We start from the raw sequence: 12,404 nt of genomic DNA on the forward strand, positions 1-12,404 counted from the left end.
TATAGAAACCCCAACTATAAAATATTTTTGTTTAATTTAGAGACGTATTTTGATTTTTTTTCCCTTTTTTAATGAGCATATCAGAGATGAAATTCTGCCTCACAGGCTGAATACTATATTTCATGTGGTTAAATGCCTGTGTCATTGTGAAGGTCAAATATGGACTTCAGTTTCTTTAAGACTTGTACTAATCCTTAAGTACTTTCCTGGTGGCTCAGATGGTAAGGAATCTGCCTGCAATGGGGGAGACCTGGGTTTGATCCCTGGGTGGGGAAGATCCCCTGGAGAAGGGAACAGCAACCCACTCCAGTATTCTTGCCTAGAGAACTCCATGGACAGAGGAGCCTGGTGGCTACAGTCCATGGGGTTGCAAAGAGTCAGACACGACTGAGCGACTTGCACTCACTCACTCACGTCCTTAAGTAATCCACCCGTCACTGTTCGTGAATGTCTCAAAGCTCAGTGATGTCTGCCTTGGGACCCTGCGCCCGCGCGCGCACGCGCGCGCGTGTGTGTGTGTGTGTGTTTATCCACATGGAAGCGTGCCCTTTTATTCAGCACCCGGAAGTTTACATATTAGGGACATGCAGGCCATGCTCATTGAAGTCATCACATTTGAACAAAACCAAACTGAGATGCCGACTATCCTGTTAATTTTGTGTGTGTGTTTTTTCAGGCCGGCACACCAGATATTCTGAAACCTCTCGGTCCAGAGAGTCCCAGACGCCCCACGAGCCCTGTTTTGAAGCAAGAAGACATCTCATCCAGTCCAGTGCTCAACACTTTGTTCTCAGGAGGCTTGAGACAGGTGAGTCTCATCTAATAATCCTTGACCCATGCTGTGTGGTTGTCATGATGTCAAATTGGATTGGTCGGCAAGGGTACAAGCGATGTGTTGTCTTGTGGGATGAGCTGGAGCACAGTGAAGTGCTGAGGTGACCTTTTACTTGGATTGACAGCTGGGGAAAACAAAAAAAAAAACCTGGCTAATCTTTGGTGGTTTTCTTTTTTACATCTTATTGTGAGCATAGTCATACAGGCAGAGAATAATTCATAGTAAGTCACGGTGTCTTAGGATGAGACGTGTTTAGTTTTGATGAAGTCTGATTCATCAGGTTTTTCTCGCATGGTTGCTTCTCTGTCTGTTTTAATTAGTTGCTTTTTATTTTTGGTTGCGTGGGGTCTCGGTTGCTTCATTGCTGGTTGCAGAGAGCGAGGGCTCCTCTCCATTGCGGTGCAGGGGCTTCCGCTTGTGGTGGCCTTGGAGCATGGACTCGAGGGCATGCGGGCTTCCAGGGTTGTGGTGCAGGGGCTTAGATGTGTGCCCACGTGGGATCTTCCCAGATTGAACCTGTGTTCTGTGCATTGGCAGGTGGATTCTTACCTCTCTACCACCAGGGAAGTCCTCTCTGTCTTACCTGCCCACAGGTCATGAAGATATTCTGCCATGTTTTGTTCTAGAAGCTTTTACAAAAATTTAGCTTTTATGTGTGGTCCCTGCTCCAGCTCATTAATTTTTGTGAATGGTGAAAGGTGCAGGTTGACGTTCGTTTTTTCCAACATACGAATACAGTTTATTCCAGTGCCCTTTGTTAGAAAAAGGACTCTGATTTTTCCATTGACTTTGGCGTCTTTGTTGAAAGGCAAAGGACCGTGTCACTGCGGACCTTCTCCTAGGTTCTCTGTTCTGCTCCACTGACCTGTTTGTCTTTGTGCCAAGGCCGGACTGACGTGATTACTGTAGCTTTGTAGGAAGTTGGGTGGTTTAAGTCCTCCAACTTTGCTCTTTTTTGAGATTGCCTTGTAATGTTTTAAACATAGAGTCTTTTCATAGGCAGGCCTTTTTATTCGTTCACTTGTTATTTCAAAAACATTGCATGAATGTTGACTCTGTGTCTAAACCCGTGATATGTATTAGATATGTAAGAAGGAGCCTTGGGTGAGGGGTGCTGAGGCTTCAGTTAAAGCTCTTTAATGTATTCAGTGATCTCAGACAATCACTCAAGAGGGAGGGGACATACCTGTGCCTAAGGCTGATTCATGTTGATTATATGGCAGAAACCAACAAAATGTTGTAAAGCAATTGTCCTCCAATAAAAAATCAGTTCAGTTTAGTCGCTGAGTCGTGTCCGACTCTTTGCAACCCCATGGACTGCTTTTTGTGACCCCATGGACTGCAGCATGCCAGGCTTCCCTGTCCATCACCAACTCCCAGAGCTTGCTCAAACTCATGTCCATCGAATTGGTGATGCCATCCAATCATCTCATCTTCTGTCATCCCCTTCTCCTCCTGCCTTCAATCTTTCCCAGCATCAGGGGCTTTTCCGAGGAGTCAGTTCTTCACATCAGGTGGCCAAAGTATTGAAGCTTCAGCTTCAGCATCAGTCCTTCCAATAAAAAATAAATTAATTAAAATAAACTATCACAAAAACTCCCTCAGCTTCAGAGTCCTCATCAAGGAGATGGTATCAGAATTGTTGTTCTTATTTCACTGGATTGCTTTGGTAATCAAATGGATGCTTACCTTCCGTGGTGTAATACAGTGGTTAAGAACTCCGCTTCTAGAAATCAGCATCTTGGTTCACCTTCCAGCTTCTTTAGTGGAAGGAGCATGTTCCAGGGCTAGTATTCTAACCACTGTGGTACTTTAGCCTTCGGGTGGTTGTATTTTTATGAAAAATAGTGTCTACGTCAGAAAATGATAAACTTACCCCATCCCCATGAATGTCCAGCAGAATATTCAGAAGTCACAGCAGAAGCAGGCTAGACCTTGAAGAATCGCCAACATCCTTGATTCAGTCCACAAAATGCTGGCAGTTCCCAACCCACCCTTTGGCTCCAACCACTATCTCCTGTGGGTGGTCCCACGTCCATCAAAACCACTGCTCTACACCCTCACTGCTCAAAGTGTGGGTCACCGGGGTTACCTGGGAGCTTCTCAAAGATCAGAATCTCTAGCCTTCCCTCAGACCTACTGGAGTCTGAATCTGTAATTTAGAAAGAGCCCGAGCAAATTCAGGCTTCCTGCATGGCTCAGTGGTGAAGAATCTACCTGCAATGCAGGAGAGGCAGGTTCCATCCCTGGGTCGTGAAGATGCTCTGGAGGAGGGATTGGCAACCCGCTCCAGTGTTCTTGCCTGGAGAATTCCCATGGACAGAGGAGCCCGGTGGGCTACAGTCCATGGGGTCAAAAAGAGTCAGACATGACTGAGCAGCACATACCAGGAGATTCACGCACACATAGACATGCAAATTGAACCCTGTCAACTTCAAATCCAAGTGAAATACATTGTTTGTTAAGGATTCTTTAGCAGTCTAGGGATGTGCTAAAGAACTGCGTTCAGTTCTCGCAGCCCCTGTTGGAGGACCCTCCCAACTCCTGCGCTGGGCAGCCTCCTGCCCTGGGTCACACAGCAGCAGTCCTAGCGGAGCCAGACGGAGTGGCCCTTCCCCTCTTGGATGCCCTGAGCATCGGGGATGGTCTTGCCAGGGCCTCTCAGGTTGCTGCATTGGGGTATGGGTGTTGTTTATACTGGAGAAGAGTTTGGAAAGGTGAAAGCTCTGAATGAACACTTCCCTGAGGGGGAGCTTAAGCAAGGGCATCTCCAGAACATTCTCTCCTGGGGCTGAACCCCGTGGTGGGTACGGACAGGGGAGGCAGAGGAGTGGCCTCTGCGAGCTTTTCCAAGACCCATGGAGAATTTGCCTCCACCCCAGCTAACGTGCAGACTCCAGCCAGCTTGAGGGTTTTTTTTATTATTATTATTATTAACTAGTATTTATTTATGACTGCATCAGGTCCCAGCTGCGGCATGCAGGATCTTTTGGTGCAGCATGGGCTCTTGTAGCTGTGGCATGTGGCTTGTGGGAAACCAACTTCCTAACCAGGGATGGAGCCCGCGTCCCGCGCACTGGAAGGCAGACTCCCAACCTTTGGACCACCAGGGAAGTCCCCCAGCTTGACCCTTGATAAGGCTGATCCAGGAGGACGGGGCCAAACCCTCCTAAGGGTTTGTCAAACTCGTCCAGGGTCCTCTCTCCTTGACTCTTAAGCTCCTTCAAGGCGCGGAAACCAACACAGAGGTAGACACATGACTCGGATCCGCCCCACAGCAGTCCGCGGGGCCGTCCGCGAGCTGCCCACCGCCCCGCACCTGCCCCCTAGCTCAGTCCTCGCCGGGGCGCTGGTCCTGGAACAGCCAGACTCAGCCTACTTCCCAGTTCCTTGGGCTGTTCCCTCTCCCAGGCTCCAGGCTCTCTCACTCCCTTGCCTCCCTTCCAGTCTTGGCTCCAAGGTCACTTTCTTAGGAGCTCTGGCCTTTGCCCTGCTCTGCCTCCCTGGCTCACCTGCTCTGTGTTTATCCACGTGCTTATCACCTTCTGCCCCTGCGTAATTGGCTTTACTTGCGGTTTATTGTCGATTGTCATTCCCAGGGGCCCCGGAGCAGTGCGTGACACTTAATGGCACTCAGTAAACATTTGTGAGATGGTTGGATGCATTCTTATCGGAGCTATTCTTGAAAGCCTACTGTGCGCTAAATGCAGAGCTGGGAACTCCGCCTCCAGGTTGTTCTCACCACAGTCTTGTCCTCGGGATGCTGTTGTCCCATTTCACAAAGGGGAAAACTGAGGCTCTCGGAGGGTATGCCGTTTGCTAAGGCTATATTGTCACTGCAGAATTCTGACTGAGAGTCAAAAGTCCAGGCCTTCTGTCTTATCCCAGAGGAATTGTTGGCCTCTTAAACTGACCGCCACCCCCAGCTCAGCTTTGCTCACTTGGAGCTGGTCCACACCCCGAAGACCTTTCAGAGTCGTTGTGGGGGAGGGGAGGATGCTGGGGTAACAGGATGTGGTGAGTGTATGTTTTGCACTGAGACTGTTTCTTGGGAAAGTACCTCTGAATTACGGTGCAAATTCAACCTGATGCTCTCTTTGCCCTTTCTTCTAAAATCTCCTCTGATTTGTGCCCTCAACATTTATCATCACGAGGTTGAATTATTAGACATTTGATCCTAACCTGTTCCCCTTAGACTGAAGCAGTGCGTATTTGAGGAAACTAAACTCCCACAAAGCCAGGAACAGTTTTGTTTCTTGCCCAAAGAAACGTCGCCTCCCTTTCTGAGAAACAGGAAGTTGGGGCTAGAAAAAGCTTATTAAATCTCTGCTTATTACAAAAGTAAGAACACAAACGGACAATAAAGAGAGGAAGCACTCAACTTCCTGAGCAGTTAAATCAGTGCAAAATTAGAACAAGTGCAGCTTGGGGACCATTTTAGCAAATTTAAGAAGTGACACAGCTCAGTGTTGGCGAGCGTGTGGCGAGGCAGGTGTTCTGTAAACTGCTGGTTGAACTACAGGGAGGGCAACCAGCTTCAACAGGCATGCTATCTTTCACCCAGCGATTTTAGTTACAGGAACTATTCTTTAGAAATCGTCATGAACTTTGCCAAAAAGCATGTATATGTGGATGTTGAGGGCAGCATTGTTTATCTTCATAACTTTTTTTAAGTTTGAAAAGTTGGAATTAGCCAAAGTGTCTAAAATAAGGCAGTGGTTAAATAAATTACGGTACATTTATTCAGAGGAATACTTTGCAACTATTAAAAGTCATGTGGTTGAAGGATATTGAAAAGAATAGTGAACATAGATATCGATAAATAAAAATATTAAGTTACAAAATGGTATTACCGTAGCACAGAATTAGAAAAGCAAAATGAATGTACTATAGACCCTGGATTGTATCGAAAGGTTGAGAATAGTTGGCTTATGCTTTCTTCTTAAATTTTCTTGGCCTTTTCTGTGTTTTCTGAATGTTCTCCATAAACATGTAATGTTTGTGAGAAGAAAAATCCAAGTTCTTGAAAAAAAAAAACAAACCAGAAAAACTCCTCTAGTCCTCAGGAACCCAGCGCTGGTAGTGTGAAGAAACGTGCGGTTACATGTTTAGCAATTCCCTGGGAAAAAAATTATATCCAAGGTTCCCTCTGATTTTCGATTTCGCCTTCACTTCTGTTTTGGTAAAAAATCCATGAGTTTCTGTCAGTGTTTTCAGCCAGCTGACGTTTGCCCTGGAGCTGAGGTTGCTATGTCTGGGGGAGTGACCACGTGCCAGGAACGCGCATCTGGGCCCCCTGCACCTGGAGGGGCGGGAGCGTGGCTGCTGGAGCGACTTGCAATCACTGAAGTAAAGCTCCAGCTCCCTAGTTGTTTCTCTTAAATGTCAGTCTGAGACCTGGAGCCTTATCATGGCATTTGGGGTCACTTCTAAGTGGGAACTGTCTCAGAGCGTTCACCCCACCCATCTCACTGTGCTTGCTGGGGTTTTGGAAACTTCCATTTTCCTTTAGTATTTCTGAACTTCTCTGGTTGCACTGACTTTTTTAAAAAGAGTACTTAGCTATACACCCATATTAACCTCTGCTGTTGTTGTTGTTCAGTCGCTCAGTCGTATCCGACTCTTGGCAATCCCATGAACCACAGCACGCCAGCTTCCCTGTCCTTCACTATTTCCCAGAATTTGCTCAAACTCATGTCCATTGAGTCGGTGAGGCCATCCAACCATCTCATCCTCTGTCGTCCCCTTCTCCTCCTGCCTTTAATCTTTCCCAGCATCAGGGGCTTTTCCAATGAGTCAGCTCTTCGCATCAGGTGGCCAAAGTACTGGAGCTTCAGCTTCAGTCCTTCCAATGACTATTCAGGACTGATTTCCTTTAGCATGGACTGGTTTGATCTCCTTGCAGTCCAAGGGACTCTCAAGAGTCTTCTCCAACACCACAGTTCGAAAACATCAATTCTTTGGTGCTCAGCCTTCTTTATGATCCAACTCTCACATCCATAAATGACTACTGGAAAAACCATAGCTTTGACTAGATGGACCTTTGTTGACAAAGTGATGTCTCTGCTTTTTAATATGCTGTCTAGGTTTGTCATAGCTTTTCTTCCAAGGAGCAAACATCTTTTAATTAAAATGTTGTTGAATAACTTAAGTATCTATACAGATGCTCTTGCATGTAAACAGAAAAACATAAAAATAAATATATTATAGCCTATTCATCCAGTGTACCCCGGGAGTGACAGTGAATGAACTAAAGCTACACCTAACTGTATAGATGAATTTTTAAAGCTTGGTATCAAGAAAGTACACTACTGGAGAATATGTACACAGTATGATTTAAATTATATAAATTCCAAGATCAGCCAAAATGAATCGATACATTGTTTGGAGGGGATATATACACATGTAATAAAACCAGACAGAAAACCAAAGATGATAAACAGAAAAACTTGAAACACCCTTGACTTGGGAGCAGGAACAGAGGGAGTCAGATAAGGAAGGGGCCATGGAGCATTTCCATAACCCCGGTTTAATCTTTCTTACATTGAGTGGTGAGTATGTAGATGTTTAATAATTAATTATTCCTACCCATTATAGGGACTTTTCAATATATTTCAGAGTAAAAAGAAAAAGAAAAGAGAAGGAAAGAAGAAAAAAAAAGGAAATGATCCACTCAGCTTACAAAGAGTGACTACATCATTTGGTTTCAAAAGCTGAATAAATTCACTAAAGCATAGGCACGGTACTCAGTTTTTTACACAAAATAGCCATTGAGCCTCACACCAATCCTATGAAATAGATCCCCACTCTATAAATCAGGAAGCCGAGGCTGTGGAGGATGAGAAAAGTGCTCAAGATCACACAGCCTCTAAGTGTCAGGGTCTAAGGGGACGTCTGTCTGGCTCCACCACCGCCGTCTGACTTCCCTGCGGTAATGCTCTCCCCATGCTCTTGGGGAAATCAAGATTTATCTATTTATTTGTTTTAACATAGCTGTGGTTTCAGTTGACTTTCCTTGATTTCTACCTTTGTGAAAATAAAAGGGCATCAGGAGGCCTTGCTTGCGGTTACAGCAGAGAACGCCTGACCTTCAGAGAAAGTCGCCACACGCTCCCTGCCCGCTTTAACGAGTTCTCCTTTGCTTTTTGCTGAGACTTTTCTTTTCCCAATCAGACAGAGCCCTGGGCTGTATAAAAGTCAGGCTGGGTTCTTAGATGCTCTTCTAGGCCAGGACCTCTCAATCAACCCTGTTTACTGCTCAGAGGCTCAACTTGCTCGGAGATCCTGGTCTGTCTACAGGGAAAACAGAAGCAGAGAAAACCCTCCCAGTGGTGAAGTCCTGAGTTATCGGTGAAAGAATGCAGAAGACCAAAGGACGCGCCCTGTTGGCCTTCCATTATCTGTGGCTGCACTTCCCCCGCCAAGCAGATACGCTATTGAGTTACTCAGAGACACTGCCATTAGTCAACGGCCCAAGGAATGAAGAACCCCAGGCCCACTTCCAGCTGCTACTTCTGGTTTGCCCTGTAATTTTTGGGTGGGTCTCACCCTTCTTTGACCTCTGCTTATCTTACACAATGAAGGATGAGTGTTTCTAGTGCTTCCTGGCTGCTTTATAATTCTGGACACCACGCTGGCTGAGTCAGCTGTGCTGCATACGCATACCTGCCCCTGAACAGCTGTGCACATAGTAGGGCAGGCCTGAAGCCCAGTGTGAGTGTGAGGGATCAGGTCTGCCCTGTCATGTCACCAGCTCCAAATACGCCCACGGGACCAGCCACGCGGACGCGTTTCTCTGGGAGACTCAGTCTCCAGCTCTCACAGCAAGCATGTCACACCTTCTTCAATGGGCTTCCCTGGTGGCTCAGCTGGTAAAGAATCTACCTGCAATGCGGGAGACCTGGGTTCGATCCCTGGGTTGGGAAGATTCCCTGAAGAAGGGAAAGGCTACCCACTCCAGTATTCTGGCCTGGAGAATTCCATGGACTGTGTAGCTCACGGGGTTGCAAAGAGTCGGACACGACTGAGCGACTTTCACTTCACTCAGAACTTCTTCCCACTCTTTCTCCTCATTCTTAACAAGTAATCTTCCCTTCCCACTTCTCAAAAAAAAAAAAAAAAAAAAAATTAGCCTGGAATTCTCGAATCCTCCTGACACCAAAGTTAACCTTCTCAGGTTTGTACCCACCCAACTCCCCTTCCTGCCCAGACAGAAGTTGCCCGTTTCCCCAGCAGGGCTTGGACTCCACCCTCTCCTGCCCCTTTTATTTCTTCCATGGAAGGTAGCATAGCTTCTTTTCCTTTCTTTTTAAGATTTCTCTCCTTGTCCTGGATTTTCAGCAATTTTATTATGGTGTGCCTGCATGTAGGGTTTTGTTTCGTTTCGTTTAATCTTTTGGTCAAGCTGTATGACACGTGGGACTTTGTTCCCAGACCAGGGATTGAACCTGAACCCCTTTCATTGGCAGCATACAGAATCTTAACCTCTGGACCACCAGGGAAGTCCCTAGGTAGTTGTATTTTTAAATCCTTTCGCTCTGGAATCTGCTGCTGAGGGATATAAGTAAAGTCACCCAAGGTCAGGACTCCCAGCCAAGTCCTCTCACTCACGTCTACTGCTTCTTCAGGACCAGGTGCACAACCATCACACAGCAGTACTTGCAGACATAACTTCTTATTTTCCCCAAGAGTTAAAAAACATTTATTTATCTGGCTCTACGGGGTCTTAGTTGCAGCACACGGACTCTCTAACTGGGGTGTGAGGCTCGCAGGTTTAGCTGCCCTGCAACATGGGGGAGGAAGGGTTTAGTTCCCTGACCAGGGATCGAACCCACGTCCCTTGCATCGTAAGGTGAACCCTTAATCACTGGACCACCAGGGAAAGTCCTGGAGAGAACTTTTTAAATCAAAATACTTCACGTGCTTTCTTTATTCACCTCATAAATGCTTACTGAGGATTTAAGATGAGCCAGGCACTGAATGGGCGATAGAGACAAGATGGAGGCAGAAACACCCTGTCCCCAGGTTCCAGTCACCTGGGAGAGAGGGATGTGTCTGCAGGGAGACCTGCTTTTGCCCCAGGGTGCAGGCCAGCAGTCTTGGCCCATCTGGTGCTGCGCTCACTCAGGGTTGGGTTTCAGCCCCTGGGAGGACTGGTCCAATCCAGGGGCCTCGGACTCCCAGGAGGAAAGCCCCTGAGTGTCCCAGCTGAGTGTCTGGACAGTTACCAAGCCCCTCCTCCTGTGTGGGGAACCTGGACTCCAGTTTCTTCTTTCTAACAAGGTGGAACTTCAGAAGGCGTTCCCAAGCTGCTCAGCCTCTCAGCATCACGACCCTGAGGGAAAAGCGGCATCGAGCGTCACTCTCGCCCTGACACGGCTCCCTTTTCGTCTCAAGCTCTGGACACCTGGGCTGTTCACTGTGCCGGGTGCCGGAGCCTCGCAGTCTTCCTGCCTGGGTGCCCACTGACGGACGGATGCCTCCAAGAGAAACACAGCCAGGACCACAGGCTCACCTCACTGTGCTTCTCTTTAGCGTCAGGGCCCCTGGCCTCCCGGCTGCCCTGGTAGCCTTGGAGCCGTGTTTGTTGTTTCATTCAGTTTTCTACTTGTTCTACAATCCTAAAGGAAATCAACCCTGAATACTCATTGGAAGGACTGAAGCTGAAGCCCCCAGTTCTTCGGCCACCTGATGGAAAGAGCCGACTCGTTGGATGAGATTGGTTCGATAGTATCACTGACTCAGAAGACATGAGTCTGAACAAACCCTGGGAGATAGTGGAGGACAGAGGAGCCTGGCATGCTGCAGTCCATGAGGCCGCAAAGAGTTGGACACAACTTAGCCACTGAACAACAACAGCAGCTTGTTCTTGGCAGAGAGTCGCTGTAGTACAATCTGGTCTCACATGGCCCAGGGTGGAGGCCCGCCAGGAGTGCCAGGTTAATTATCAGAGCTCTTAACACCTCCATTCATCTTCTCTGGAGCAGCTCAGACCTCTGGCCAAGCCTCCCTCTCATTCATCTTCCATCTTCACTCTTGTGCCTCCCTCATTCGTGTGGTCTGACCACTCCATGCCTTTCTGAGTGTGTAACGTTTAAAACACATTTCCCATCCCAACAGTTGTGTGGGTGTAGGCAGATAACATGTTTCAGGGCCAGGACCTGGGTGTGGTGAAGTTGGTCGGGTTCTTGGCATGAGTTAGTTCAGGTTCGGAGTTCTTGGTTTTGTTTTGATCGCTGTCTAGTGAGAGAGACTCGGGCTTTCTTCTTGTTTTTTTTTTTTTTTCTTTTTTTCCCCAGGATGTTTTACAGTGTTGAGGAACCTGCTGGGAGAATGGCAATCACGTTGAATTCCCCGTCTGTAGAGTCAGCCCTGAGACGGTGGCATGCAAAGGGTGGCAAATACTTAAGCAGATTGAACAGCGATGAGATTTTGTTCTTTCCGTGCTATTGATTCTTCTCATCTCCGCCTAGAGCATCCTCGCTTATGGTGGTTTTGTTTTTCATTCTGGGGACCCACAACAATTGAAACACAACTTATTATTGCCTTTGCATATTTTACACTGTTGTTGTTCAGTCGCCAAGTCGTGTCCAACTCTTTGCAACCCCATGGACTGCAGCATGCCAGGCTTCCCTGTCTTTCTGTGTCTCCCAGAATTTGCTCAATCCCATACCCGTTGAGTCAGTGATGTCATCCAACTACCTCATCCTCTGTCACTCTCTTCGCCCTTTGCCTTCAATCTTTCCCAGCATCAGGGTCTTTTCCAATGAGTCAACTCTTCGTATCAGGTGGCCAAAGTATTGGAGCTTCAGTTTCAGCATCAGTCCTTCCAATGAATGAATATTCAGAGTTGATTTTCTTTAGGGTTGACTGGTTTGGTCTCATTGCAATCCAATGGATTCTCAAGAGTCTTCTCCAGCCTCACAATTCAAAAGCATCAATTATTCAGCACTCAGCCTTCTTTATGGTCCAACTCTCACATCCATACATGACTACTGGAAAGACCATAGCCTTGACTATATTTTACATACTCTAGCCCATTTACTTCTTACCACACCCTATGAGAACAGTATTAATTTTTCCATTTAGACTTTCACAGGCTGCTGCTGCTGCTGCTGCTAAGTCGCTTTAGTCGTGTCCGACCCTGTGCAACCCCATAGAATGAGTAGCAATTGATTCAACCTCTATCGAATTCCCAATCACTTGGCCCCCAGACTGTGCTGTCCTTCACAGGGCTATTCGTACGGTGGATGTTATCTGCCCTTGAAGATTTATCTTTGCAGAATTGCACAGGAGGTAGTTCACATCTTCCCAAGTGGTTTGTATTCAGGAATGAGATTGTGTAACCTTATGGCTAGGCAAACAGCATATCTGGGCAAGACCAGCCCTTCTGAAGATTCCTCACCTTCTTGTCGGTGTTTTTGTGGCTCAGTTGCTACATGTCTGACTCTTTGCAGGCCCGTAAACTGTAGCCCTCCAGGCTTCTATGTCCTTCAGTGTCTCCCAGAGTTTACTCGGAGTCATGTCCTCATCTCCTTAGAACAGAAAATGTGGCAAGTTATTGTGCAAA

General features: G+C 47.1%; 1 protein-coding gene across 2 annotated transcripts in view; it reads left to right on the top strand.

Moving 5' to 3' along the window:
• SYTL3 (synaptotagmin like 3) overlaps positions 1–12,404 on the top strand; it is a 96,427-nt gene that overhangs the window by 70,082 nt on the left and 13,941 nt on the right. For both annotated transcript variants that reach the window (XM_055536113.1, XM_055536114.1), the window contains one exon: positions 677–808. In XM_055536113.1, the coding sequence (XP_055392088.1) occupies positions 677–808 (132 nt within the window). The remainder of the gene's footprint in view (positions 1–676; positions 809–12,404) is intronic.

The sequence above is a fragment of the Bubalus kerabau genome, chromosome 9 (genome assembly GCF_029407905.1).
Source record: "Bubalus kerabau isolate K-KA32 ecotype Philippines breed swamp buffalo chromosome 9, PCC_UOA_SB_1v2, whole genome shotgun sequence".
NCBI classification, from domain to species: Eukaryota; Metazoa; Chordata; class Mammalia; order Artiodactyla; family Bovidae; genus Bubalus; species Bubalus kerabau.